Source organism: Phaethon aethereus (assembly GCF_964289735.1).
Source record: "Phaethon aethereus genome assembly, chromosome: 28".
Taxonomy (NCBI): domain Eukaryota; kingdom Metazoa; phylum Chordata; class Aves; order Phaethontiformes; family Phaethontidae; genus Phaethon; species Phaethon aethereus.
The window spans coordinates 1,295,315-1,319,041 of record NC_138604.1 but is presented as its reverse complement, the minus strand read 5'-3'; the positions used below and the strand labels follow the sequence as shown (position 1 = coordinate 1,319,041).

Below are 23,727 nucleotides of genomic sequence, written 5' to 3'. Positions count from 1 at the left end.
TGCGACCCGTCGTGGCCTGAAGGGTCCCTAAAGTCCAGGGGGGTCCCGGGGCCTGCGCCCCCCTCCCCCGGGTGTGGCTGGCCCCGGAGGGCTCTGGGCCGCGGGGGGGCTCCGGTGCCTGGGATCTGCTCGGGAGCTTCCCCCCCGCTCTCCCCCCTCGGCTCCCCCACCCCGCTGGGACCGGGTAGGGACCGGGGGCGGCGGGGGCTGGACGCCGGTGGAGCGGAGGGTTGGGGGAGCTCGCCGCCCCCTCCCCCCCTCAGAGCTCCCTGCTCCCCCAGTGTCCTCGGGGCGCGGCGGGGCGGGGGCGGCCCCGGGGCCGGCTGACGGCGGCGGTGACGGCGGCGGAGCGGGGAGCGCGGGGCGGCCCCGGCGCAGCGCCCGGCACCGCCTCCCGCCCGGGGCCGCCCCGCCCGGGCCGCCGGCGCCAGCACCGCGGAGAGCGCGGGCAGCACCGGGGACAGCGCCCGGCACCGGCAGCGGCACCGGCAGCGGCACCGGCAGCGGCACCGGCAGCGGCACCGGCAGCGGGCCGCCCCCATGGCGCTGCTCCGCGTCCTCTGCCTCCTCGCCGCTCTCAGACGTAAGTGCCGGGGGCCGGGGCGGGGGGGCGGGCAACGGCACCGCCGGGGACGGGACCGGACCGGGCCCCAGGGCTGCGCCTGTTGCACAGGACCGTCCAGCGCCGCCCCGGCACCGGCCCCGCACCGCCCCGGCGTGGACCCGGTACCGGCCCCGCTGCGGTGCCGGTGCCGCCCACTGCCACGGCCCGGCGGCGCTCCCCTCCCCGCCGGGGCTCTGCGGGCCCGTGGGCTCCGGCTGCCCGAGCCGCTCCGCCGGGGCGGTGCCGGGGGTGGACAGGGGAGGGCAGGAACGGGCAGGGATGGGCAGAGGCAGGCAGGGGAGGGCAGAGGGGCAGCACCGGGGCTCCAGGCCCTGCCCAGGGCCACCCGCAGTGACTCCTTCGGGCACTGCAGCCCCCCGGGTCCCCCATCTCCCTGCCCGACCCCCCCTGCCCTGAGAGCAGCCTGTGCCCGGCTGTGACACCCACACACCGCCACACTGTCACATCCGCCCTCGAGCTGCCAGGCCCAGACCCCCAGGCAGGCACAGGCTCAGCCCCGGGTGGGTCTGGACCCCCCCGGGGGGCCCTGTGCACTGCTGCGGGGCTCAGCCTCCCACCGCGCCCCAGGGAGCCTGGGCACGGACACAGAGGAGCGGCTGGTCGAGTATCTGCTGGACCCCGCACGCTACAACAAGCTGATCCGGCCGGCGACCAACGGCTCTGAGCTGGTGACGGTGCAGCTGATGGTGTCGCTGGCACAGCTCATCAGCGTGGTGAGTTGGCCGGGGCTCTGCTCCCCTGTTTCCCAGGGAAGGGAGGGGGCCCTGCAGCCCCCCCCAGCACCCCGAGTAACCGGCCCCGCTCTCTCTGCAGCACGAGCGGGAGCAGATCATGACCACCAATGTCTGGCTGACGCAGGTGGGAGCCCTGGACTCTGCCATGGCCCTGGGGACCCCATGTCCACCCTGCTCTGGGCCCTCTGCACCCTACCCTGGGACCTCCCTGTCTTGGGGATGCACCTGCACCCTGCCCTGAGTCCCCCCGCACCATGCCGCGGGCCCCCTGTACACCCTGTGTGGGACCCCGATGTCCAACCTGCCCTGAGCCCCCCTGCCCCGTTCCCCCCTGCCCGCGGCTGGGCCGGGCTGAGCCTGCCTGCCCGCAGGAGTGGGAGGATTACCGCCTCACCTGGAAGCCGGAGGACTTTGACAACATGAAGAAGGTCCGCCTGCCTTCGAAGCACATCTGGCTGCCCGATGTGGTGCTCTACAACAAGTAGGTGTTTTGGGGGGGGGCTGTGCATGCCCCAACCCCATCCGGGGCTCGGGGCGGTACCGTTGCACTGCTGGGGCAGGACCAGGACTGACAGCGCATCCCTTCGCCCCAGCGCTGATGGGATGTACGAGGTCTCCTTCTACTCCAATGCGGTGATCTCCTACGATGGCAGCATCTTCTGGCTGCCGCCGGCCATCTACAAGAGCGCATGCAAGATCGAGGTGAAGCACTTCCCCTTTGACCAGCAGAACTGCACCATGAAGTTCCGCTCCTGGACCTATGACCGCACCGAGATCGACCTGGTGCTGAAGAGCGAGGTGGCCAGCCTGGATGACTTCACGCCCAGCGGCGAGTGGGACATCGTGGCGCTGCCAGGACGGCGCAATGAGAACCCCGATGACTCCACCTACGTGGACATCACCTATGACTTCATCATCCGGCGCAAGCCGCTCTTCTACACCATCAACCTCATCATCCCCTGCATCCTCATCACCTCCCTTGCCATCCTCGTCTTCTACCTCCCGTCTGACTGCGGCGAGAAGATGACGCTCTGCATCTCCGTCCTGCTCGCCCTCACTGTCTTTCTGCTGCTTATTTCCAAGATCGTGCCACCCACCTCGCTGGACGTGCCGCTGGTGGGCAAGTACCTCATGTTCACCATGGTGCTGGTGACCTTCTCCATCGTCACCAGCGTCTGCGTCCTCAACGTGCACCACCGCTCACCCACCACGCACACCATGCCGCCCTGGGTCCGCACCCTATTCCTCCACAAGCTCCCGGCGCTGCTCTTCATGAAGCAGCCGCGACAGAACTGCGCGCGCCAGCGCCTGCGCCAGCGCCGGCACACCCAGGAGCGTGCCGCCACCACCACCCTCTTCCTCCGGGCTGGTGTCCATGCCTGCGCCTGCTATGCCAACCCTGGTGCTGCCAAGGCCGAGGGGCTCAACGGCTACCATGAGCGGCAGGGGCAGGCGCCGGCCCCTGTGGCCGGCTGCGCCTGTGGGCTGGAGGAGGCGGTGGATGGTGTGCGCTTCATCGCTGACCACATGCGCAGCGAGGACGACGACCAGAGCGTGAGTGGGGGCGGGCAGCGCGAGTCAGGCAGGGGCTGCAGGGTGCAGGCAGGGCTGCGGGGTACAGGCAGGGCTGCTGGGGGTGGGCAGGGCTGCGGGTGCAGGCAGGGTTGCGGGTGCAGGCAGGGCTGCAGAATGCAGGCAGGGCTGTGGGGTGCAGGCAGAGCTGTGGGGTGCAAAACGCGTGCACAGCTGCACCACAGGAAGGATGCGCACGAGCGGCGAGGGGGTCCCTGCCCGGCCCCATGCCCAGGGACCCCCCGCAGCCCCCGCCCGCGCAGGGGCCCAGCCCCGGCCCCGACCCGCCGCTGCGGCCCCAGCCTGAAGCAGTTGCTCTGGAAATCCGGGCAGCTCCCAGGAGCCCTGACCCCGTGCGGCACCGTGAGGCTGCAGATTTTGGCGAAGCCGGCCCCAGACAGGGCTGCAGGGCTCGGGGATGCTGCCCCCCCAGCTCAGCTCACCGGGAAGATGAGTTTCCTGGGCTCAGCCGCGCGGGTGGCAGCGGGGGAAGCGAGCCCCATGGGGCCCGTGGCGGGCTGGCCGGCTGCCCCGGGAGCTGCAGTGCTCCAGTGTCCAGCTGCCTGCCGGGAGCGGCACAGGCAGTGCCGCGTGATGCCGGAGGCCCCGGCCTGACCCTGCCCCTCTCCCGGCCCCGCACAGGTGAGCGAGGACTGGAAGTACGTGGCCATGGTCATTGACCGCCTCTTCTTGTGGATCTTCGTCTTTGTCTGCGTCTTCGGCACCATCGGCATGTTCCTCCAGCCCCTCTTCCAGAACTACGCCACCAACTCCCTGCTGCAGCTCGGCCAGGGCACCCCCACCTCCAAATAGTGCCGGGGTGGCCACCCGCCCTCCCTGACGGCCCCAGGGACAGCGAGGGACCATGGGCTCTGCACCCTCTCCCCGCCGCCGAGTCGGGGGCCGGCCAGTCCCGGGGCCGGAGAACCACGCGCTGGGCTCCAGGCAGCCACTGCAAACCAATAAATACTCACACAGGAGGGGACTGGTTCGTTTTCGTGTCATTTCATCCCACACCACTCCCTGCGGGCAGGAGGGAGCAGGGTGCAGCCAGGGCTGGGTGGGCCTCCGGCTCCCTGTGGCCAAGGTAAGAGGCTGGGGAGGAATGGGCTCTGGAAGAGGAAAGTCCCAATTGCCAAGGGAGGGAGCGCAGCGGCGTGAAACCAGCCCCACGGGGATGCACCCGGCTCCCTCCCACGCTCCCAGGAGCACTGGCCGCTCGCCGCATCTCCTCCCGCCGATGCAACAACGCAGGGCCGTGCGGGGCCGAGGGCTGGTGCCCTAGCCCCTGCGGGCAGCCCCCGGCCCCTGCCTGGCTCTGCCGGACCCCCGCGCCGTCCCTGGGGCTCCCAGGAGCCGGGCAGAGCTGCGCTGACGCAGCAGGAGCAGAGGTACAGGGAGGAGGATGGGGCTGCTCCGCTCCTCGAGGAAAGCACATGTACCAGGCAGGAGGATGCTATTTTTAGGTCCTACCTGCAGGCAGGGCCAGGGCAGCAAGCGCCGGGCGCTGCTCCGCACTCCGGCAGTGCCACCGTCCCCCACTAAACTCCAGGCTTGGTGCGCTGGAGCCGAGAGCAGCCACGAGACGGATTGCCTGAGGAAAACGAAAAGAGAAATCAATCAGAGCTCGAGCCGGGCGCAGCCGGGCCCCCAGCGCGGGTCGCAGCGCGGCCCTGGCCGAGCCGGCAGCAGCGGCAGCGCTCCCTGGCAGGCGGGAATTAGCCTCGCTGGGGAAAATTGGAATGGGGAGTTTGCTCTAAATACCACTAGTCCTCCGTGCTGGGGACAGCACGGTGCAGACGGGGGCCGGCAGCACACAGCGCCGGGGGAAGCCGCGCGCTAGAAATTAATTTAATTCCCAGCACTTGACCCGGCCCGAGAAATCCTGGGCTGCTCCAGCTGATGCTCCTGGACCTCCTCCTCTCAGGAGTGCACCCCAATTCTTACATGTTATGAGCTCTGCCCCTAAAGCAGCATCCTGCCAGCCCCGCACTGGGGCGTGACCCACACCTGCCTCCCCTCTGCTGGAGGTGCAGCCCTGCACGAGCGCAGGACAAGGGGGTCCTGCTGCGCCCCAGGAGCAGAGACTCGCGAGTCCCGGGAGAGCAGGAGGGTGCAGGGAGCATGGCGGGAGCTCCAACAGCCCCGGACACAGCACCCTGAGCAGCCAGAAGCATGATGAGGGGCCGCTGTGGACAGAGGAGCCCCTGGCTCTGTCCTTGTGCCGTCGCTGCCACCGGGGCCCTGCTCTGCGCAGAGGGGAGAGCGGGGTGCTGAGGCTGTTGCCACCCACCGCAGCTCTGCACCGCAGTCAGCCTCCGAGTGCCATCCGGTGGCGGCGGGTACAGTGAGCTCGTGACAGCCTTTCAGCAAGTGTTGAACCTGCTGGGCCACGCACATCCATGCCCACCGGCGTCCTTTCCCGCTGCACGGAGAGAGATGCACCAGCCCGAGGCGCAGCCGGAGCCAGGGCCCCGCTCCCTGGGCTGGGTTACCCCAGCCTCAGGCCTTCTCCTCTTTGGTTTGGGCTACACCTCCACGGTAAATGCTTCGTGGTCTCTTTGTCTGATCTCACCGGTGTTAACTGTCCCATCCCAGGCAAAGCCAGCACAAGCCGTGACTCGGGAAAGGGGCTGCTCCAACAGCAGGGGAGCCCCGTCATTTCAGGGTACACTTAAGCCCTCCGAGGGCTCAAGGCTGCCTGATGAGCCCCTGCTTAAGGCAAGAGGCTTAATTCACAACTGCCACAGTTCTACACAGATCATTTATCACGTAGCAAACGGCAACTCATCTCCGTTCCTCTCCAAACCCCTCCCAGCTCCACCCCGGGTCCCCCTTTCACGCTGCAGGAATTAACACACCCATGGCACAGAGCCAGCTAGTAATACAGAAATTTTCTTCTTTATTATTAACACGGAATGTTATGCTGGTCCTGCTGGCGTCTTGCAGAGATCAGTCCCACGTCCCAGCTCAGACGGACTGCCAGCCACCTTCCGACAGCGACGCATAAAACTAGTCAGGCAGCTTTTTTTTTTTTTTTTTTCTCCTCAAAAGAGAAAACTTGCCTCAAAACCTGCCAGAGGGATCTGTAGCCCACGGCCCAAAGGTTTTGAGCTCGCAGTTTAAGAAACCCTCTGGTTTCTTGTGCCTTCTTTTAAAAAAAACAGAGGAGACAAAACCATAAAAGCAAAATGGGGATCGAGCGTGGCGTGTTCTAGCTTAAAAAAAAGACAATAATCTCCATGCATGTTTTAAAAAGACAAAGGCCAGGGTCTCAGAGTAACAGGAGTGGAGAGAGAAGGCAGCCAGGCCTACAGGGGAAACTGCTGCACACTCCTGATTCCACTTCAAAAAGGTGGTGGTGAGAGAAGGATGCATATACCCATGCACACATCTGTGCACACTCACGGCCCCACACACGCAGGGCATCTCATTATGCATCAGAGAAAGAGAAATTATCTTCCTCTTGAGGTTTGCGGATCCAGCTGCCATAGCCCATCTCTTCCAGCGTGCTGAAGAAGCACTGCTTGGCTTCTTGGTACGCTGTGGCTGCCTCCTTAGCATCAGAGTACACCGAGAGGTTCTGCAGGTCTTTGCAGTTGCTCTTTGCACATAACTGCTGGAACAGGGAGAACATTCTCCTCTTGGACACACGAGACACCTCCAGCTTCGGTCTGAGAAGGAAGACAAAGGCTGCAGTAAAGGACATGACACTCAGAAGAGCAAAGAGGAACAGGCGGCACAGGGAAAAACCTGTGGAGATCTCTTGGCTCAGTGGGGCTCTGTTGCAGGGTCTGGGCTAGGAATTGTTTTGTTTTGCTTCAAGAACGTTCATTTACATCAGTTTGAAATTCCTTTCTCCAACCCGCCCCCACACATAAGGTGCTGTAACAGTCCAGAGTGTACTCGTGACTTCAGAGCTGCTCCCCTTTGCCCAAACAGAAAAGCAGTGTCAGGAAAGGCTCTTCTTACCCATCTACTTTCCCTTTTGTGCCATCCAAGACTTCAACTTCGCTTTCATCAGCAAGACACCAATTCACTGAAGACTCCTTCGTCTTGCCCGTCTGCCTTGCGGAGTCGTACACGCTGACTCGCCCAACCTGCATGAGACGCAAGAGAATTTCCTAAGACCGGTCCTGCTGCGCGAGCTTGCTGGTAATTGCCTCTTCCATCCCCTGCAGGCAGGGGTTCAGCTCATCCCAAACTCCTGAGAGCACCAAGCACTAGGTTCTTACTAAGCTGAAGGCTACGGGAGCGACCTTGGTCTCCTTTTTCCCAGTTCAAGTCACTGCCAGTAACCCCCAGACACTGTGGGATGACACAAGGGGGGAAGTTTCTGGCCATTAAGCTCCTGACCCTGGCTGCAGAGCTTGTCCCAAGTGACCCCCCTTGCAGAGTGAGGCCCGAACCCAAGGGTGGAGGTGGAAGGGGGAACAGAAAGACTAAGAGGTGCCAAGCCTGCAGTACCTCAGGATGATTAACGTGATATGGAGCCCGGAGCTTCTCCTGCAGCACGTTCCCATCTCTTGCCACGCGGCAGCAGATCGCACGCGTTAAGTGACCCTGACTGTACAAGTAACCTGTGAAGACAGACATGAAGGCATTAGGAACCTGGAACGGCATGGGTCATTTTGGGATGTCCCCCCAATGTCCCCCCCATTTGGGACAGGCCAAACGCTGAGAATCGCAACGCTTCTCAAGCTCCAGAACGCTCGTGGCCATGTGGACCAGCAACAGCTATGCGTACCCTGGATGAGTAAGACGAAGGTTTATAGACTGCAACATTTCTCACCGAAGACACAAACAGGCAATTTTTGTCTCATCCTCCTAGATCACATGTGCATTCTAAAAATGAAGAACCTTGGAGAAAAACCCACTCCACCCACCGCATAAAATCCATAAACTCCCTTTGCACTTCCAAACAGCACAGCTCTGCCAAGAACGACGTTTCAGTCTGTTACTCCTACAGCCTCCACAAACAAGCTTTTCCATCACTTGCGGAAGGGAGGTTACTTGTCTAGGCAGCCCACTTTTAAGGGGCAGGGCAGCACATCCATCCCAGCCCAGAAAGGACAGTGGCACTCATACCGAGTGTAACGGAGCTGAGATAAACTGGTTCTATGAAGTGTGACAGCAACGCCCCTTGCAAGCCCAGTATATTCCAGCGTAAGATTTTGTCGCTGCAGGACATGGTTCGCAACCGCTCCCCATGCTGGATCCCGTCCCATGTGGGCACAATGTCACTCGACTCCACAGGAATGGTACCTTCCCCTGCACAAGAGGAGAAGAAAGCTTTTCTGTAAAGAGTCAGATATTCAATAAATCAAAACCCCATCAGCAACTGCACAAGAAGCTCTCTTTTATGCACAGGCATGGAGTGGCCTCCAGAGTCAGGCTGTCCCCAGGTTCTGGGAATGTTTTAGCATCATTTGAAGAAGGAAACGCAGTACTTATTACAAACAAGTCATTTTTCACATGGCTGAAGCAGAATGGAATAGTGCTTGAAAGGGAGGTCAGAGACATATAAGCTTTGCAGCAAACTTCAGCTGTACTCTTGCTAGCGTGGCAGTCCAACAGGCAGAGTGGGGAAGGAGAAGGGACTCCCTCTAATGCCCCCATCCCTTTTACCCACCTCCTTTTGCTCCTGAATGTGTCAAAGCCACCACCACACAGAGACAGGTAAGGAAACTCCAGAGCTCCAGAAAGGCTCAGAGCGGGGGACTGGAGCCAACCTACTGTGCAGGGAGCAAACACACTCACCATTCTCCACCTTCGTCCGCAGCTTGCCTTGTTTGGGGTTCTCAAAGAGCGGCTGATGCTGGGCTTGCCCCACCACGCTTGCCTGATCGCTGCAGGATTTATCAAAGAGAGCCCCGTCTCCACAAGGTGCTGTGCTACAAAACAAACACTCCCCAGGTTAGCACTGACTCTCAGAAAACAGCCAAGGGTGCAACAGTGCTGCTGACACCGGTCACACCCTACACAACCCTGCACAAACCTGACATAGAGGTGAAAGGTAACACTGCTCTTTATTTTGAGTTTCTTCCCTCCTGCTGGCTCAAAAATGCTCTCTTCTGCAGAGGAAGCATTAGATGGGTCATACTTCATCAGCTCACTATAGAGAAACCTGAAAATAAAAACATCACATCAAAAGGCTGCTTTGCTCTTCAGACAATCAATCCAACCAGTGCCCACGCCCGGGACAGGCAGGGCCTGCCTCCTGCTACATGGGAGAGCGAGGACCAGGAGCCGTGGATGAGAATACTTGGAAGCCAATGAATAGCATTTGATGCTACAGAAAAGGTATGAAATCGAGCAGATATCTGGCCATGCAGAGGACATTAAACAGAAAATAAGCATTCTGACTGGTGAGCAGAGGGAAGCACTGGCAGGAGAGAAAGGAGCCTGGCTGGCTGCTGCTTACGTGCATCTGATCTGAGTGTGAAGAATACTTCAAGGTTGTTAACACAGCACCTTTAGTCAGCACCACGTTTGCATTAAGAGTAAACAGCCCCATGGGCAGCTGAATGCAAGTGGTATTATTAGCACAAGCCCATGATCTGTTTACAATGACTGGGTATTTTACAGCTGCTTCTGTCTAGGGACAGGGAAAAACCTTGAGGTCTCCAACGTAGCGTCAAGGACTAAAGAAAAACTGCAGCTTCCACAGGACTCCTCAAGTAGAGCCTGTGCAGAGACTTATTTTGCAAGGAGAGGTAAAGCTCACTGTTCTTGTCCCTGACAGGCTCTGCTGTGCCAGAGCAGCCCAGCAGCCATGACTGTCTCATGACATTAACAGCCGAGACAGACAGTAAGCAAGAGGGCAATCCTCTGACTTTACAGCTTTCCAGGCACCAGCCCTCAGCACCTTCCAGTGCTGTGGAATGCACAGAGTAGAGTGGCAGCAGACAAAAGCTTTAAAAAAGCTTTGCTGTTCATAACTGAAAGGGCAGACATTAACAAGGCTAGTCCAACTTCATGTCACTTTGGTTTTTTATTTAAAAAAAAGAAAAAAGAAGGTGCCACACAGAATGTTTATAAAGAGAAAAGAACAATTGTGCAGTTTAGTTAGGAAAACCCTTTCCAACCGATGAAAAACAATTTCTGACTTATCAATGCAAACACATTCAATATGTTTTCCCGAAGCCTTCTACACCCAGATCCAGAAAGGCCAAAAAGGGACCTGACCTGCAGATTCCTCAGCACCTTGGCTCAGACAGAGCCGTGCTCAGACTGAACCAGTGCGTTGTGTGCCGGCCAAGCAGCCTCTGCAGGGTGCTTTATTTTAACTACATCAGACGCGGCCCTTGGGCTCTTGGCAAGTTTCCAGTTCGGTACTAATTTGGGCACAATTCAGGCATGGCCCCTTCTTATCAGAAATAACTTCCCTCTATTTAACAACACACGGGTAAACAGTAGCGTTAGAGGATCACAGCCTCTCAACACAGCAAGGAACCATCACAGCTACAGCCCTCTAGAATGGGTCAGCACCTCTTGGCAGGCCCCTCTCCTTCAGGTTTCCCCCCTCTCTCACCTCACAAAGCCTCTTCGAGAAATGATTTCTGCATGACAGTCATTCACTGTCTCCCCCTTCAAGCTCAGCTCTTCTCCTTTCACGCAACGATTACCTGAATAAAAAACCCCAAAAACACACAAGTGTCAAAGTCAACACAAAGCTTCACAGAAAGGAGGGTTTCATCTTGCTTCAAATTTTACTTCTTTGGGCTCCTGAGCAGCAGCAGCAGCACCCTGATTATTAAATCATTATCCTGATCCAAGCAGTTAGGAAAATAAAGGGACAAAGAGCACACACTACATTAGGGACAGCAGAGACTTAAATTGCCACAGGTTTAGGGCAGTGTCCCATCCTGAGCTCTTTTCAGCCCACCACTCTGTGTGGAAGTGTGGCAGCCAACTAGGAAGGGAGCTAAAGTACATGCAGCTAAGAGAAGCTGGGGGATCTTGTGCTGTACAACGTGAGGAAGCCATGCTCTGATGCACAGACTAGCGCGTAGCAATGCAAGCAAAGATTAAGAACCACATAGCTGCGGGCACGTTCGCTTTGTTCTGTCTCTATAACCAGATCACTTGTGACACCACGCGAGCCCTGGGAACATTTCTTGCCCTCTCTGAAGAAGCCTACAGCAACAGCCATTCCCTAGTCGTAGCTGACAGGGAATCTAGTGGGAATGTGAGAGTTCAGCTTATGCTAGAAGAAGCTGTTCATACCCGTTCCGATGCTGACCACCACTCCCAGGCCCTTGTTTCCTTTCCGCATGATGATGGCAGCCAGGATCTTCCGCCCAAGCAGACTGTGCTGGATGCGAGCAGTGAGGGTGTTGAAGCGCTGGTGGCTCAGCATAGCCATCTGATCGTGTAGGGTACTGCCACTCACGGGGAGCTGGAATGGGGACACAAGACCAGGATTGCTAAGACATCACAAACAGGTCACAGAACAAAATGGCTCAAGAAGTAGCTAACCTGAAGCACAGCTACCCAGGCAGAAGGCAGGAACACAGAAAACCCGAGTTACAGGCAGCATGATTTTGGGTTGAGTGCATGGACAGTATCGTGTCAAGGGGTGGGTGAAGTTTTTAGGTATTTCTGAGAAAATCCTGTCCAACGCTTTGAGTTCTGCTTTGAGCACATCATTAAGAGACAGCAGCAAGCTGTCTTCCTGGCAGCAAGTGACACGGGCTGAGGAATGGCCTCCCGAGATTGCCAGGGGAAATCCCAATCACAAAGGAACAAAACCCATCGTGCCTGTTCTCAGAGACTCAGCCAAGGAAATCTGTTACTGGCTTTGGAGGAATTCCTTCTCTGGCTGCCTCTAAGGAGGCTGCACAGTCACTCCCATTGCAGATGGGCACTTGCCTCCTCTAGCACTGCTGACTGACAAATCCTCCCTGATGGCTTTTCTATTTAGAGGCACAGCTGCTGTGCTCAGCTGTGCAGCCCGGAACACAGCTTTTAAGAGATCACAAAACTCTAAGTGTGATTTAAAGCAGCACAGGTTTGGGACAGCCATCCTGACACAACCAGCTTTGCTCTTATGTGATGCATGGGTTTTTGAGCTGACACACAATTTTTAATGCGGCATGAAGGAATTTGGAAGGAGGAGGAAAAATCACAGAATAAAAAATGAACATGTTCCTGCTCTACCACAGGAACATACTTCAATAGTTTGTGGAAGAATCTGATGATGATTTAGCCCTAAAGCAGAGCCCAGCAGAAGGGAAGAGTACATCTGTGCCCTGAGGAAACATCTAACCCACTTCAGGAAAACGTCAGCTTATCTACACCTTCAGAGAACAAAGATCTCACAGTTGATCTTGAAGGCATTTTTTTCTGTTGGACTAAATGGCACAGGATAGGCAGGGCTACAAAAGCAGGCCCAGCTTTGGAGGAAGAAGATTTACCTCGGCGATGTTCATCCCTTCCATGCGCTCACTCTTCTCTGTTTCCCCAATCAGGACTCTGAGTGCTGCATCAGCTGCCTCCTGCTTGCCCTGCTTTTTATTGTGTGCAGTTACAGCTGGGAACCAACGGCCTCCAACCTTCGCCTGATAGACAAACCTATAAAGACAGCAGCGCATCTCTGAGAAACCAAGAAACCTATGGATTTCAGTCTGGTTTTTAAATTCTCTCACTGGAGAGAGGAGTTGGAGATAGCTTATTGTCATCTGGACATAAGGTTCAGCAGAGGCAGCAGCTTGGCCTGTTGCCATCTTGAACCGCATCGGGAATTTTGTGTTCTCTGCCCTTTTTCCATCCTGGAAACAGCAACAGTGCAAAATTTCCTCCTGGACAGCCACTTACTTGGGGTCGTGGGGAGGTCCTGACTGGTCAATGAGTTTGAACTCTGCGGCAAACCCATTGGAGCGAGCGTATTCCAGCAGGCCACTGACAGGATTGACGTTAAGGTATTTGATGAGCTCCCCAACACCCTTTGCTTTTGCCACCTTGGATTCATCTGGAGGGGCGATCAATGGTCCACAGCTGTGCATGGACTGGTCACCATGGGGCTTCACAACAGGCTAGAGCAGAGTTAGACAGGAGAAGGCTGTTAAATACCGAGCAGCTGGTATTACTGCAGGCCAAGAGCACTCAGCAAACCTCTGCCAGAGCCAGCCCATGACCTTGTAAGGAGAAATGCAGTGGAATACGAAATAAAGGGGGGAACCCAACCCAAAACACTTGGGTCTTATAAAGAAGCTCCTTGTACCTGTTCAGGCAAGACATGGGGTACAGACTCTCCAGAAAGCATCTTCACAGCAACTTCTGCTGCCATTTGCTTTGCTCCCTTCTTGCTGTTTCCTACCACAGCAGGGAAAATTTGGTCACCCATTTTCACACAGTAGCTGAACCTGACAGGACATTATAGCACATGAAAAGTGTTAAGCACAGGTGTCTCAATCTGTTTATTATCCCCTTTTCCCACTTCAAGTTAAATCCTTCTGTGTTATCTCCATTTTAAATCTACCACAATGGCCCCAAACACTCCCAGTAGAGCACTACCAGGGAGGGTAAAGGACTGGAACCTGTTCCTGGTCTGGTAGAAGAAACAGCATCCTTTCTCTGAGAAAGGGCATTGGTTTTGGTCTCTTTCTGGAGGTGGATGTCTTGGAGGCGCCATGCCCAGATTCCTCGGATCAGAAAAGCACTCAGTTAGGTCAGTGACATGTCCAGGAATGGGTAGCGTGCTGAAGAGGAAGGATATCAAAGAAAGGGTTTCTATCCTCCCAAAGCTGACAACAATATGCCATACCTAGGATCATGAGGTGGGCCTTCCTGAGAGAGCAGCTGGAATTCAATTGTGTTCCCTGATTTTTGTCCATACTCCATTAATATGCTGATTGGGTGCTTCCCGGGAAGCAGGTTGAGATGAGCTGGCGCAGATGACGGCTCTGGCTCTGCATGCAAAGGCTACAGCAAGAAGATGCAGGAGACCAGTTTCAGACTAAACGCTGTTTGACCAACCTCACAAGTAAAGAAAACAAGACTCACCAATTCTGGTTCAGAGTTGTCGGAGGGAAACGGCTCTTCACATTTAATTCCACCATGCCTTCCATTCTCTGCTTCACTCATCAGGACCTTCATAGCGTTAGCTGCTGCCTCCTGTTTAGCGAGTTTTTTGCTCCCTGCTTCTGCTGGTGGGAATCGGCGCCCATTAATCACTGCCTGGAACTTAAATCTTTTAAAGAGAAAACCAAAGACGTAAATTGAGAGGCAAAAGTGTGGTCTTCTCGGAGCAAGCAGGTAAGGCTGCTCTTGGAATTCAAGTGAGAAGGAACAGCTAGCTCCTGGCTGTGAGATCAAACCCAGGCTGCCATGTGCAGAAGACAAAAATACCAAGGGTGCCTTGACAGCTCTGCACCTGGGCCTCATTTCATTGTGTTTCCAGAGCTGTTCATGACAGAGGAGCAGCTCCAGATTTTGTTCTGAAGGAACAGGATGAATTGCCTTGTTCCACAAGCGCCAGAGACGTGTAATGGCGGTACGCAAAGAGCAGTTTGGTTATGTCTCCTGCACAGGGATGAAGAAAGCTTAAAAGCAGCCCGCGCTGTTCCATCTGCACTTGGTCATTCGGAGTCACTCATCCCTGCTGCATTTCCCCTGGCTATCCAGTGCCTTCACCCCATCTCAGAGAGGTGCTGCCTCACGTAAACCTCTTGCCTTTAATGTTTCTGTCTCTCTCCTCCCTGTGAGCCCTTAACAAACATGGTTTCTCTTCTGTCTGGAAGAGGAAGAGTTTCTCTTCTGCCCTCTACAGAGGAAACCGGCTTCCAACAAGAATGGGTCAAACCAGATCTAGAGAGGGGTTATGGGGCTGAATCCATTGAGATCCCTCCTTACAAAAAAAGAAAAAAAAAAAAGGAAGGAAAAAAAGAAAAGAAAAAGCCTGGTACTCCATCTTTAGAAATTAGGCCAATTTTCCTGTCTAGCGGATCTATTGACATATTCCAGTGTGGCACATACGGTGCTTTTCACCCTTGTGCTGGTGCTCAGGAACAGCCATGATTTAGCAAGGGGAAGCAGGTCTCCGGAGACTGACTACGCAAACCATAGCCTCATGCTACGAGCTCTGCTCACAGAGGCCGCTCTGACCTGCCACACCAAAGAAATGCCCAGAGCGGGTTCATCTCGTCTAACCCAAGGTATCTGCACCCAAGCACTTTGTTCTGAGCTCCCTTGATGCCACTTCCAGGGTGACAGCAACTTGAGAGGCAGCTTAGAAACACCAGTTTCCTCCTATACAATCAAATTGAAAGCCAAGAGATTTAATCAGACAGGACCTAGCTGAAGAGATGAATCCCACCTTCGCTGCTCAGAATGATGTGCAGCGTTGCCAAAAAAATGGGCTACCTGGGGTTAAATTTTAGCCTTGCTTTGGTATTTTTTGAAGCTGATGCAAGGAATCAACTAGATTCTTCCAGTATTCTTCTGAATCTAGAATCAATCCTTCTGAAATGAAGTAAACATTAATGAGCAGGCCCTTCAGGACAAAGTTGAGTTGGTGAAGCTAGTTGAAGTCAGATCATTTTAAGCAAAAAGACTGCTCAGGAAAGGTAGGAAATTTTCTTACCGTGGTTCATGAGAGGGTCCACTCTGCTCCAGCATGGCAAACTCACAGTGCTGGTACGTGTACTGGGAATATTCGGTAAGGCCACTCACTGGGTTCTTCTCCTGACAAGCCATCAGTTTCTCTACGGGTGTACATGGGAAAGCAGTTTCAAACTGGGTGGCGTAACTGGGGGAAGACTGGGAATTCATGATGGATTCTGACTCGTAGGACTGCTTGTTGATAGTGTTCAGATTATCTGGGATATCATCTGTGGCCCACTTGCTGTTTTCAGAGTTATCATAATTACTCAAACTGGAGAATTCGGGCTTAGTGTCCTCAGACAGGGCTGCTTCCGTGTCACTGGCATCGCTCTGATCAGTTTGCCCCAAAGGCTGCTGTCCATTTTCTATACTTTCTTCTTCTGATGTTGTCAATGCTGGTGAAGCTACAGTCACTTCCTGGGCACATGGAGGGACAGAAGAAGGTGGAAAACCTGACTCAGGTATGAGATCTGCTCTCTGTGCTACTGCGCTGGCCCTCAGCCTCATCTGCATCCGCTCGCGTTTCCTGTCTGTAAGGGACCACCGTGGGGGGCTTGTGTTCTGCTTGTGGACATCTCCCAGCTTTTCCAGAGCACTAAGAAAGGCATTAACATCCTTGGCCTTCGAAAACCCAATGTTTTTAGCAAGGTTGAGTGCCGTTGTTTCTGCCACGCTGAACAAGTAGTTGCAGATTTTGTCCTTTGTCTCAGCCATCACGGGATTGGCGTCTCCCGAGCCAGCCACGCTCCTCCCTCCTCCTCTGCTCTCACAAACTGGATCTGTGCGACTACCACTGTTGTCAGCGGGGCTTCTTTCTCTCCCTGCGCTTGGGCTGGCAATCCTCCACAGTGGCGGCGTCTCTCCACCTTTGTGCAACTTGCCTTCTCTGAAGAGTTTATACAAAACACGGTTGACCTCCTTCTTTTGAGTTTTAAGTTTACGTGCAAGATCATGAACTGTACAAGTCTTCCCCTTCCCAAGCTGCCTGAAAATTGTCAGAATTTCTTGTTCACAGTCTTGTCCAGCAAGAGACAGTCTCTGGAAATTCAGCCTGATGGCATCAGAATCTCTTTCCAAGTCCTCCTGACAATGGTACTGAGGAGGGCAAGAACGTGGCGAACTTTCTACCCTCAGATGCTTGCTGGAGAATCTATGCCATCCTGCTCTGCTGCAGCTGGGTTGCCATGTCTTTGCAGGAGCTGGTGCCGCAGCTCGCGTGCCTCTGATGTGTGATTCGTCGTGTGATCCCTGTCCCTGAAGCAAACAGACTTCAGTGTCCCGCTCTGCTAGGAACTGCTGGTGTAAAAAGATTTCCAGATTAGTTTCTCGTGGGGTATGAGGGCGGTTAAAAAACCCTTGATTAGTGTTGGGGCACTTATGTCTTGACCAGGTAAGATATGAGCCTCTGCCTCGACCAGCGCCTCTGTTCATAGCGCACTGCTGGAACACACATCTGAATCGGGCCACTTGCGTGCCAAAAGCTGCGATTCACTCTGCACTCTGCTGTCCTGCTAGGAAGAAAAAAAACACAGTTCAGAACCTATTTACACAACTATAGGATTACAGAAATGCAGTTTAAACAGCTTCCCTGCTACTGAGGCACTTCAAGCATCTTTTCCTTATTTTCTACTGAGTCAAAATTATTAATGTAAACACAAATAGCAAACTCTGTGTCTGCCCAGCACAGAACCCAGCAGACAGGAATCGCAGGCAAAGTTAACCACGAGAAAAAGCTTTAATAACAGCGACTCTCTGTTCCCACTGGACTGAATTTCAAGCTGAAACTGAGCAGATAAAAACATGCAACTGATACTTGCTGCTGGGTCCCCATCCTACCTTCTTCCTGGTGACTTCTTTAAGTCCCCAGCTGCCACCAACTTATTTTACCAACCCCGACAAACACAAGCTCCACATGAGGTGCTAGGGAGGCTCAGTGCCGTGAGGGGGGTTCCCCCCTGTCCCAGCTCTGGGGTGCGGGGGCACTGCCCCCCTTCTCAGTGAACTCCTTTTAAAAGTGACCCCTGAGCCAAAGACAGGACAGAAATCCTGGCAGGCAGGAAGAGGATTTTAAAAAAATGTTCGTACCTCAGTCGCATCCATATACCAAGTTTCCTTATTTTGTGAGAAAAGAAACGGAAATAAGAAACCCCGACCCGCAGAACATCTCCCAGAGAGGGGAGGCGGCACCGGATGGGCTGTGAGCAACCAGTCACCCCGGCAAGATGGCTGCGAGCTCTGTTTCGGTTTCGGTTCCCGTTCCACAACAGCCTCGCCTCCCCGCCCAGGGCCGCCCCATTCCCCGCCTCGGGGAGCTCGCAGGGAGGGGACGCAGCTCTTTCCCAGCGGGAAGCAGAATTTCGGGCTTTGCGAGCACTCAAAGCCCCGAATTTCCTTCCCAGCAGCGGCCACAGCTGGGCCTGGACCGGGAAAACAAGCCCCGGTGGGAAGCTCCTTCCCCGGTACCTGCGATGATTTACAGCCCCGGCCAACCAGGAGCTGTCGCTCGGACGGGATCCCGGCCCGCACGGGAGGGGCGCCTGCTCTCCCGGTTTGGAGCGGGCTTGCGGGAACGGCTGTCACCTTAAATTACACCTCAAAAAAACCCCACGGCAGCATCCGCGCCGGGCAGTTTCCCTACCCCGCGCCCAGGTCATGTCACTTCCCCGAGCAGAACCATGACGGGCCGATGCAGCCACCCCACGCCCGCGGCGGGACACGACGGCACCGCTCGCTGCGCTGAGCACGGGGGGCTTGGCCGGGCGCGGTGGAAAGCGGGCTGGGATACGGGGCCTCGAGTACCGAGCCAGGTCCCACAAGCCGGGGCTGAAGCCGAAGAGCGGCACCAAGGAAGACGCTTTATTCCACGCGTTCCGCCTGCGAAGGGTGCGGGGGAGGGCGCCCCCCGCCCTGCCGAAACCCCGGCCGCGACGCTGCCGGGACACGATCACGCCCGTGGGGCTGCCCTCAGCGGAGGCCGAATCACGGCCTGCGCACAGCGCGTCCCCATCCCGCCCGCGCGTGTCACCAGGCCCGGCAGGAGCCGGCAGGACACCCGCGGGCCAGGGAGGCGGCTCCGCTCCGCCCAGGAGGCCCGTAAACGGCTCCCGGCGCTGCTGAAGGCCCGGTGGGGCCCAGGTTTTAGCAGCGAGCCGAGGCGCGGAGCGGAGCCATGCCATGCCATGCCGGACCGGACCGGACCGGACCGGACCGTGCCGGGCTAGGCCTGCCCCTGCCCCCGCCCCGCGGCCACCGCCCCCCCGCGCCCCCTTACCCCCTCCGCTGCCGCTGCTGGTGCCGCGGCCGGCGCAGGTTGATGACGCAAGCGAGGGCCCTCCAGCGCCTGCGCAGCGGCCATCTTCCCTCAGGGCACAGAGCGGCGGCCATGTTTAGCTAGGGCAGCGCGTGGCTGTGCCGCCGCGGGCCAAGCGTGACCCGGCTCACCCGCCCTCGCTCGCTCGGCTGTGGGAGAGGCTGCACGAATCCCCCCTCCCCCGGTTGGGAGGCAGCAGCCGCTGCCGCTGAATCTCGGGGCTCCGCTGCGGCAGCCGTCACCCCAGGCGGCGGCACGCATGTTCGCTACTGCGCATGCGTCCCAGCCCGCGGGGCCGCGCATGCGCTCTGCGGGTCGCCTGTGTACCAGGGGCGTCGGAGACCCCGTGGGGGTACCCCCCCCCCCCCAGCCCCTATGGCCACCCCCTGCCCTTTGGGGTTCCACCTTCCACCATAGGTCCCCATGTTCTCTCTGGGCCCCCAGGCCCCATGGGCCCATTCCCATTTGCGGTGGGGCTCTGCTGTCTCCCGTGGGCCCCCCATCCCTCATAAGGTTCCCCCAACCCCTGTGGGCCCCCCTATGGCCCCCACTTCCCCCATGGGGCTCTCCCTTCCTCCACGGGCTCTCCGTTTCCCGTGGGACTCCCCTCACCCCCATTTTAACACGAGTTTTTTTAATGCCAGAACTACCCTTCCAGTTGAGGCCCGAGCCACGTCCCCCGCTGTCCCACGGTCCTTTCCAGGAAGATGGAGACGTTCCCCTTCCCAGTCCCAAACCAGGCACAGCCGCTGGTCCCGGTGGATCCTTCCTTTCACAGGCAAACCCCCTCCTAATCGTGTGAGTTAGAAAACTACCGGCAGAGAACAGATTGTTCCTGTCTGCTGCTTTGCCGCGTGCGTGTAAATAGTTGTGTGTCATTTACCATCTGGCAGAGGGATCCGAGTACCGAGGCGTCGACGGCGCTGGGTGCCAGCGGAGAGGCGGGAGATGTTCCGGCACCGCGAGTGGTTCCTACAGCTCGGAGGCTGCCGGCGGCTCGGGGCAGCGCCTGTTTGCTGCAGTAGAACCGTCGAGCAATAGTCACATCTAGGACCATCGAACTGGGAGTCCCCAGCCCCACTTCTGCCAGGGTGGTGGATGCGGAGGGGAGCCAGGAGGGACGGGCATGGGCTCTGGATGCATTTTAAGGGGCCATCTGCCTATATTTGCCCATGAATGAGCAAAACACATGAGGACAAGCTCCTCAGAGGACCCTGGTCCCTGCCAGCAGCTCTGCCCATCCCAAAGAGATGGTGACTGCATGTGCCTTTGAGTGAGGACCCTGCACCCACCGCGGCTGCTTCCCCACAGCTTTGCAAAGGCATTTCAATGAGCCTGAAGTCACTGCAGGCATGCAGAAACGGTGAGTCAGGCCCCAGAATTGCCAGGCTCGGCTGCTGCTCATGTTGAGTGATGGTTTTTTTGAAGCTGAGGTTGAAGGTTGTTTGGGGGTTGGGTTTTTTTTTTTCAGATGATTTCTGGAGTCAGAGATTTGGGGGCTTTGCATTTCCCTGTTTGGTTTTGGTGGCGGGTTTATTTTTTTTTTCTGTAATGGGGAGACTCATTTTCTAAAAAAGCACACCTCACACCAGCTGAAATTGTCACACCTTCATTCCTAGGAGGCTTTGGGAGCACAAACTCCCCTGCCTGGGATGAGGCTCACGGCAGACCTGCAAACGCCAGGGGTCAGGCACTATCAGTCCACATAAGCAGTGTCTCCCACCCACTCCACTGAAGCATGAATGACTCCACAGCACGCAGAGCACACGACCATCAACTCCTCAATTTGTTCTTTTTTTTTTTCTCTTTTTTTCACCTTTTAATTGCTTGTGATCACTCTGAAGCTTGAAGCCAGCCTCGGTGAATATGATTCATCTTGGCTGCTGTTAAGGCAGAACGGGAAGGTTACAATGCTGCTCTCCACTGCGTCGCCATGATATACCCTCCCCATGAAATAACCTATAGCTGGTGTTACGGGACCATATATCCTCTTGAATTGCAACACCCTTAAATGCGACAAATAGCCACTTAGTCGATGTGAGTTCATTCTCCGTTCTCCTTCCTTATGGAAAATTGGGCAGACTCCCAACCTGTTTCCATAGGAACAGGCTGGAAGACTGGGAGAACCGCCGGCTGCCGAAGGCCCGGCATTAACGCAGCCACGGCGTCTGCTTCACGCTGGCAGAAGCTCCAGCGGCCTCCCGGCATCGTGGCCGCATAAAGCCGAGCCAATTTGCGCTGGAGATAAGGAGCTGCTGGCTGATAACCGGCTTACGCGCAGGTACCTGTGTTATCCCCGCAGATTTGGGCAGAGGATGGAGGGGGCTCCTTTACTCGCCCGTCCCAGGATGCTGGGGCTCATCCTGCCCCCCTGCTCTGCTGGGGGCTCCCCCAAACCCAACGCTTCCCCAGGGCTGAGCAAAAGCTTCCCCGCGCGATGGCAGCATTTGCTAAATCTCCAGCTGGCGCTGGAGATGCCTCAGGTGTCTGCTTTGTTTTGCTTCCCTCTTATGAAATGAAATGAGAGGAAATAAATTGTAGCACAGCTCCCCCGCCTGACTTTCTGTTCAAATGCCAGTTCTCGGCTAAGCCTATTGTTCCACAGAGTTTCATTTTCAACTGCTTTATTAGACACTCTAAAATATCACTTCCTCGCTCTTGAAGGCAGGTTGTTCCTACAAGAGAGATAAAAGCTGATGGCTTGATTGCAAAGGGGACATTTTGTTACTCTCCTAAATCAGCTGACTGCATTTTTTAATTGAAGGCAGCCCTGGGAGTGGTGGTGCATTATTAGCCTTGCCGGTGCCTGCTCCCCTGCACCCCAGGGGCAAGCGCTGCATTTGCACTGCTGAGGCAAGAGGTTCAATTAGGTTTTGGCCTTCTTGCAGAAGCGCCCATCAAGCGCTCCAGGCTCCTCGTGTGTGGAATGAGGAACTGGGCCGAGTCAGTTCCCACGTCCTCCCAAACGTTGCTCTTTCTTGCGGCTGGCTGCAGATGCACAGCTGGGAACTGGCATGGAAAATCTCCATAACTCCAGCGCTTTCAGTTTCCCTTGGAGGGGAAAAAATATTTTATTTTCTTTCACCAGATTTTTATTGTAGTTATAAGCACAGTGCAGGTAATGCGTGGGAGACGCTGCCCCGTCCTGAGCCTGGGGCTTTGGTCTGGGCACCGCAGAAAGGTGCCGGTTCCCAGAAATCGATTTTTTCACCCGCTTTGCCCCCTCCCGCTCCTGAGAGCAGAGCTCTCCAGGGCATTGCTCAAGCTCTTTCTCTCAAGGCTCCTCGCTGCTCAGCGAAGGAGTGAACCTGAGCTTTGATACAGCTCCAGCAGCTGCCACGTCTGTGCTCCCAAGACGTCAGCAGCGATTTCTCCTCTCAAGAGCTCCCGGTGCAGAGCAGAGGGGAAGGGGGTGCTCTGCCGCAGCCCCTGGCATCCCGGTCCACGCGATGCTTATCCCCCTCGGCCATCGGCGCGCTCCGGGGATGCGACGGCGTGCTCCCGTGGCCTTCGTCCTTGGCTCTGAGCGGCCGTGGAGCCCGGCAGGGAAAGGCAGGTGGGGCTGACACAGCTGCGGCAGGCGAAGGAGCCGGCGCGGTGACTCCCACGGCAGCTGCAGTGGTGGGAAGCAGCACGGTTTTGTTCTGGCTGTTACAAAAGGTACCCTTGGAAATAGGCAGGAGAAGGCAGGCTGCGGCGCAGCCGCCTGGGTGGCAGGGGATGCCACGTGAGCACAGACATCACCTTTTGCTCTTGGGTGCTAACGGGCTCAGCCGTCGCGGTTTTATAGCCATCACAGCGTCTGCTTGGCAAGACCTACCCTGCGGTGGTCTTCTCCAGCGCGGTGCCACGATGGCCAGGGGTTCCTCCAGCTCAGAGAGGGGCTGTGGGAAGACTGGCCGCTCCCACCGCGACAAAGCGTGCTTCAGACGCCGGCGTTTCTCCTTGGCGTGGCTCCAGCCTGGTCAGCCTCTTCCTTACCGAGTTGTCATCTCTTGGGTAACAGCCAAAGCATCGCTGCAGGGTGCCAGACAGGAACCCCAGACAGTCCCCGAAGCACCCAGCACCTCTCGGAACTTGTTCTTGGAGGGGGACCAGCGAGGAGAAGGGGGTTACTGTCGCTGCTCTGAATTAGCGCACCTGATGCGGCGGTTCCCAGGGAGTGAATCAGTTAATGAATCTTCCCTAACGCCAGAATTCAAGGAGCTTCCTAATGCGTGTCAGTCGACATGGCATTAAGCCTCTCTTCTGTGACCTTTACATTGCCATCCAAGCCCAGGTTCCCTTTTTTGCCCTTTGCTATTCTCTTTCATATTTAATATTAAATCTGATTTATCTGCAAGAGGGCTTTATTGTGCGCTCAGACGGATCGAAAGGATTTCACAGCCCCTCCGCAGGGCAGAGCCGTGGGTGGGAAAGGCACCGGCCTGAGGGTAAAAGGCATCCCTGGTGCAGCCCCAGCCGGAGCTCTCTGCTGCTGCTCCCCTGCTGCTCGTCACCGTGCCAGCCTCTGATTTTCACCCGCTTTGCCTGCGGTACTTGCCGCGGGGCTCCCTGCTGACCCCACCGTTTTCTTCAAGGTCAGCGCTCGGCAAACCCCGGGGGCCGCCCGGAGCGAGCAACCGCTGTTCTCTGCTCCTGATTTATGTGCTATTGAGCGCAGAGAGACTCTAATGGACTGTCTCGCAGGGGAAAGCCTGGCGCAGCCGGGTCTCCAAAGGGCTTCCTCGCATGTAGGACTCCTTTGTGCCTCCCACGGGATCCTATTACACCTCCTCTGCTGCTTTTTCTTTATTCGCTGCAGATTATTTTTTTCACGTAGCACAAACCGACTGCCAGACCCAGCGACACGCACTGATGGAGAGGCAGGAGGGCGGCTG

General features: G+C 56.6%; 2 protein-coding genes across 2 annotated transcripts; one reads left to right on the top strand and one right to left on the bottom strand.

Moving 5' to 3' along the window:
- Window positions 1-540: 540 nt before the first annotated feature.
- CHRNB2 (cholinergic receptor nicotinic beta 2 subunit) lies at window positions 541-3,744 on the top strand (the record flags this gene model as incomplete). The annotated part of the gene is made up of 6 exons (XM_082011376.1): window positions 541-583; window positions 1,193-1,338; window positions 1,439-1,483; window positions 1,731-1,840; window positions 1,953-2,913; window positions 3,574-3,744. 6 exons carry the CDS (start codon window positions 541-543, stop codon window positions 3,742-3,744), a joined length of 1,476 nt encoding a protein of 491 aa, XP_081867502.1.
- Window positions 3,745-6,364: 2,620 nt separating this feature from the next.
- On the bottom strand, window positions 6,365-16,968 carry ADAR (adenosine deaminase RNA specific; the record flags this gene model as incomplete). Its single annotated transcript, XM_082011617.1, has 14 exons — window positions 6,365-6,605; window positions 6,904-7,031; window positions 7,399-7,511; window positions 8,020-8,202; window positions 8,692-8,825; window positions 8,930-9,058; window positions 10,466-10,559; window positions 11,161-11,332; window positions 12,351-12,507; window positions 12,751-12,968; window positions 13,157-13,298; window positions 13,700-13,857; window positions 13,939-14,125; window positions 15,518-16,968. 14 exons carry the CDS (start codon window positions 16,966-16,968, stop codon window positions 6,365-6,367), a joined length of 3,507 nt encoding a protein of 1,168 aa, XP_081867743.1.
- Window positions 16,969-23,727: the final 6,759 nt, after the last annotated feature.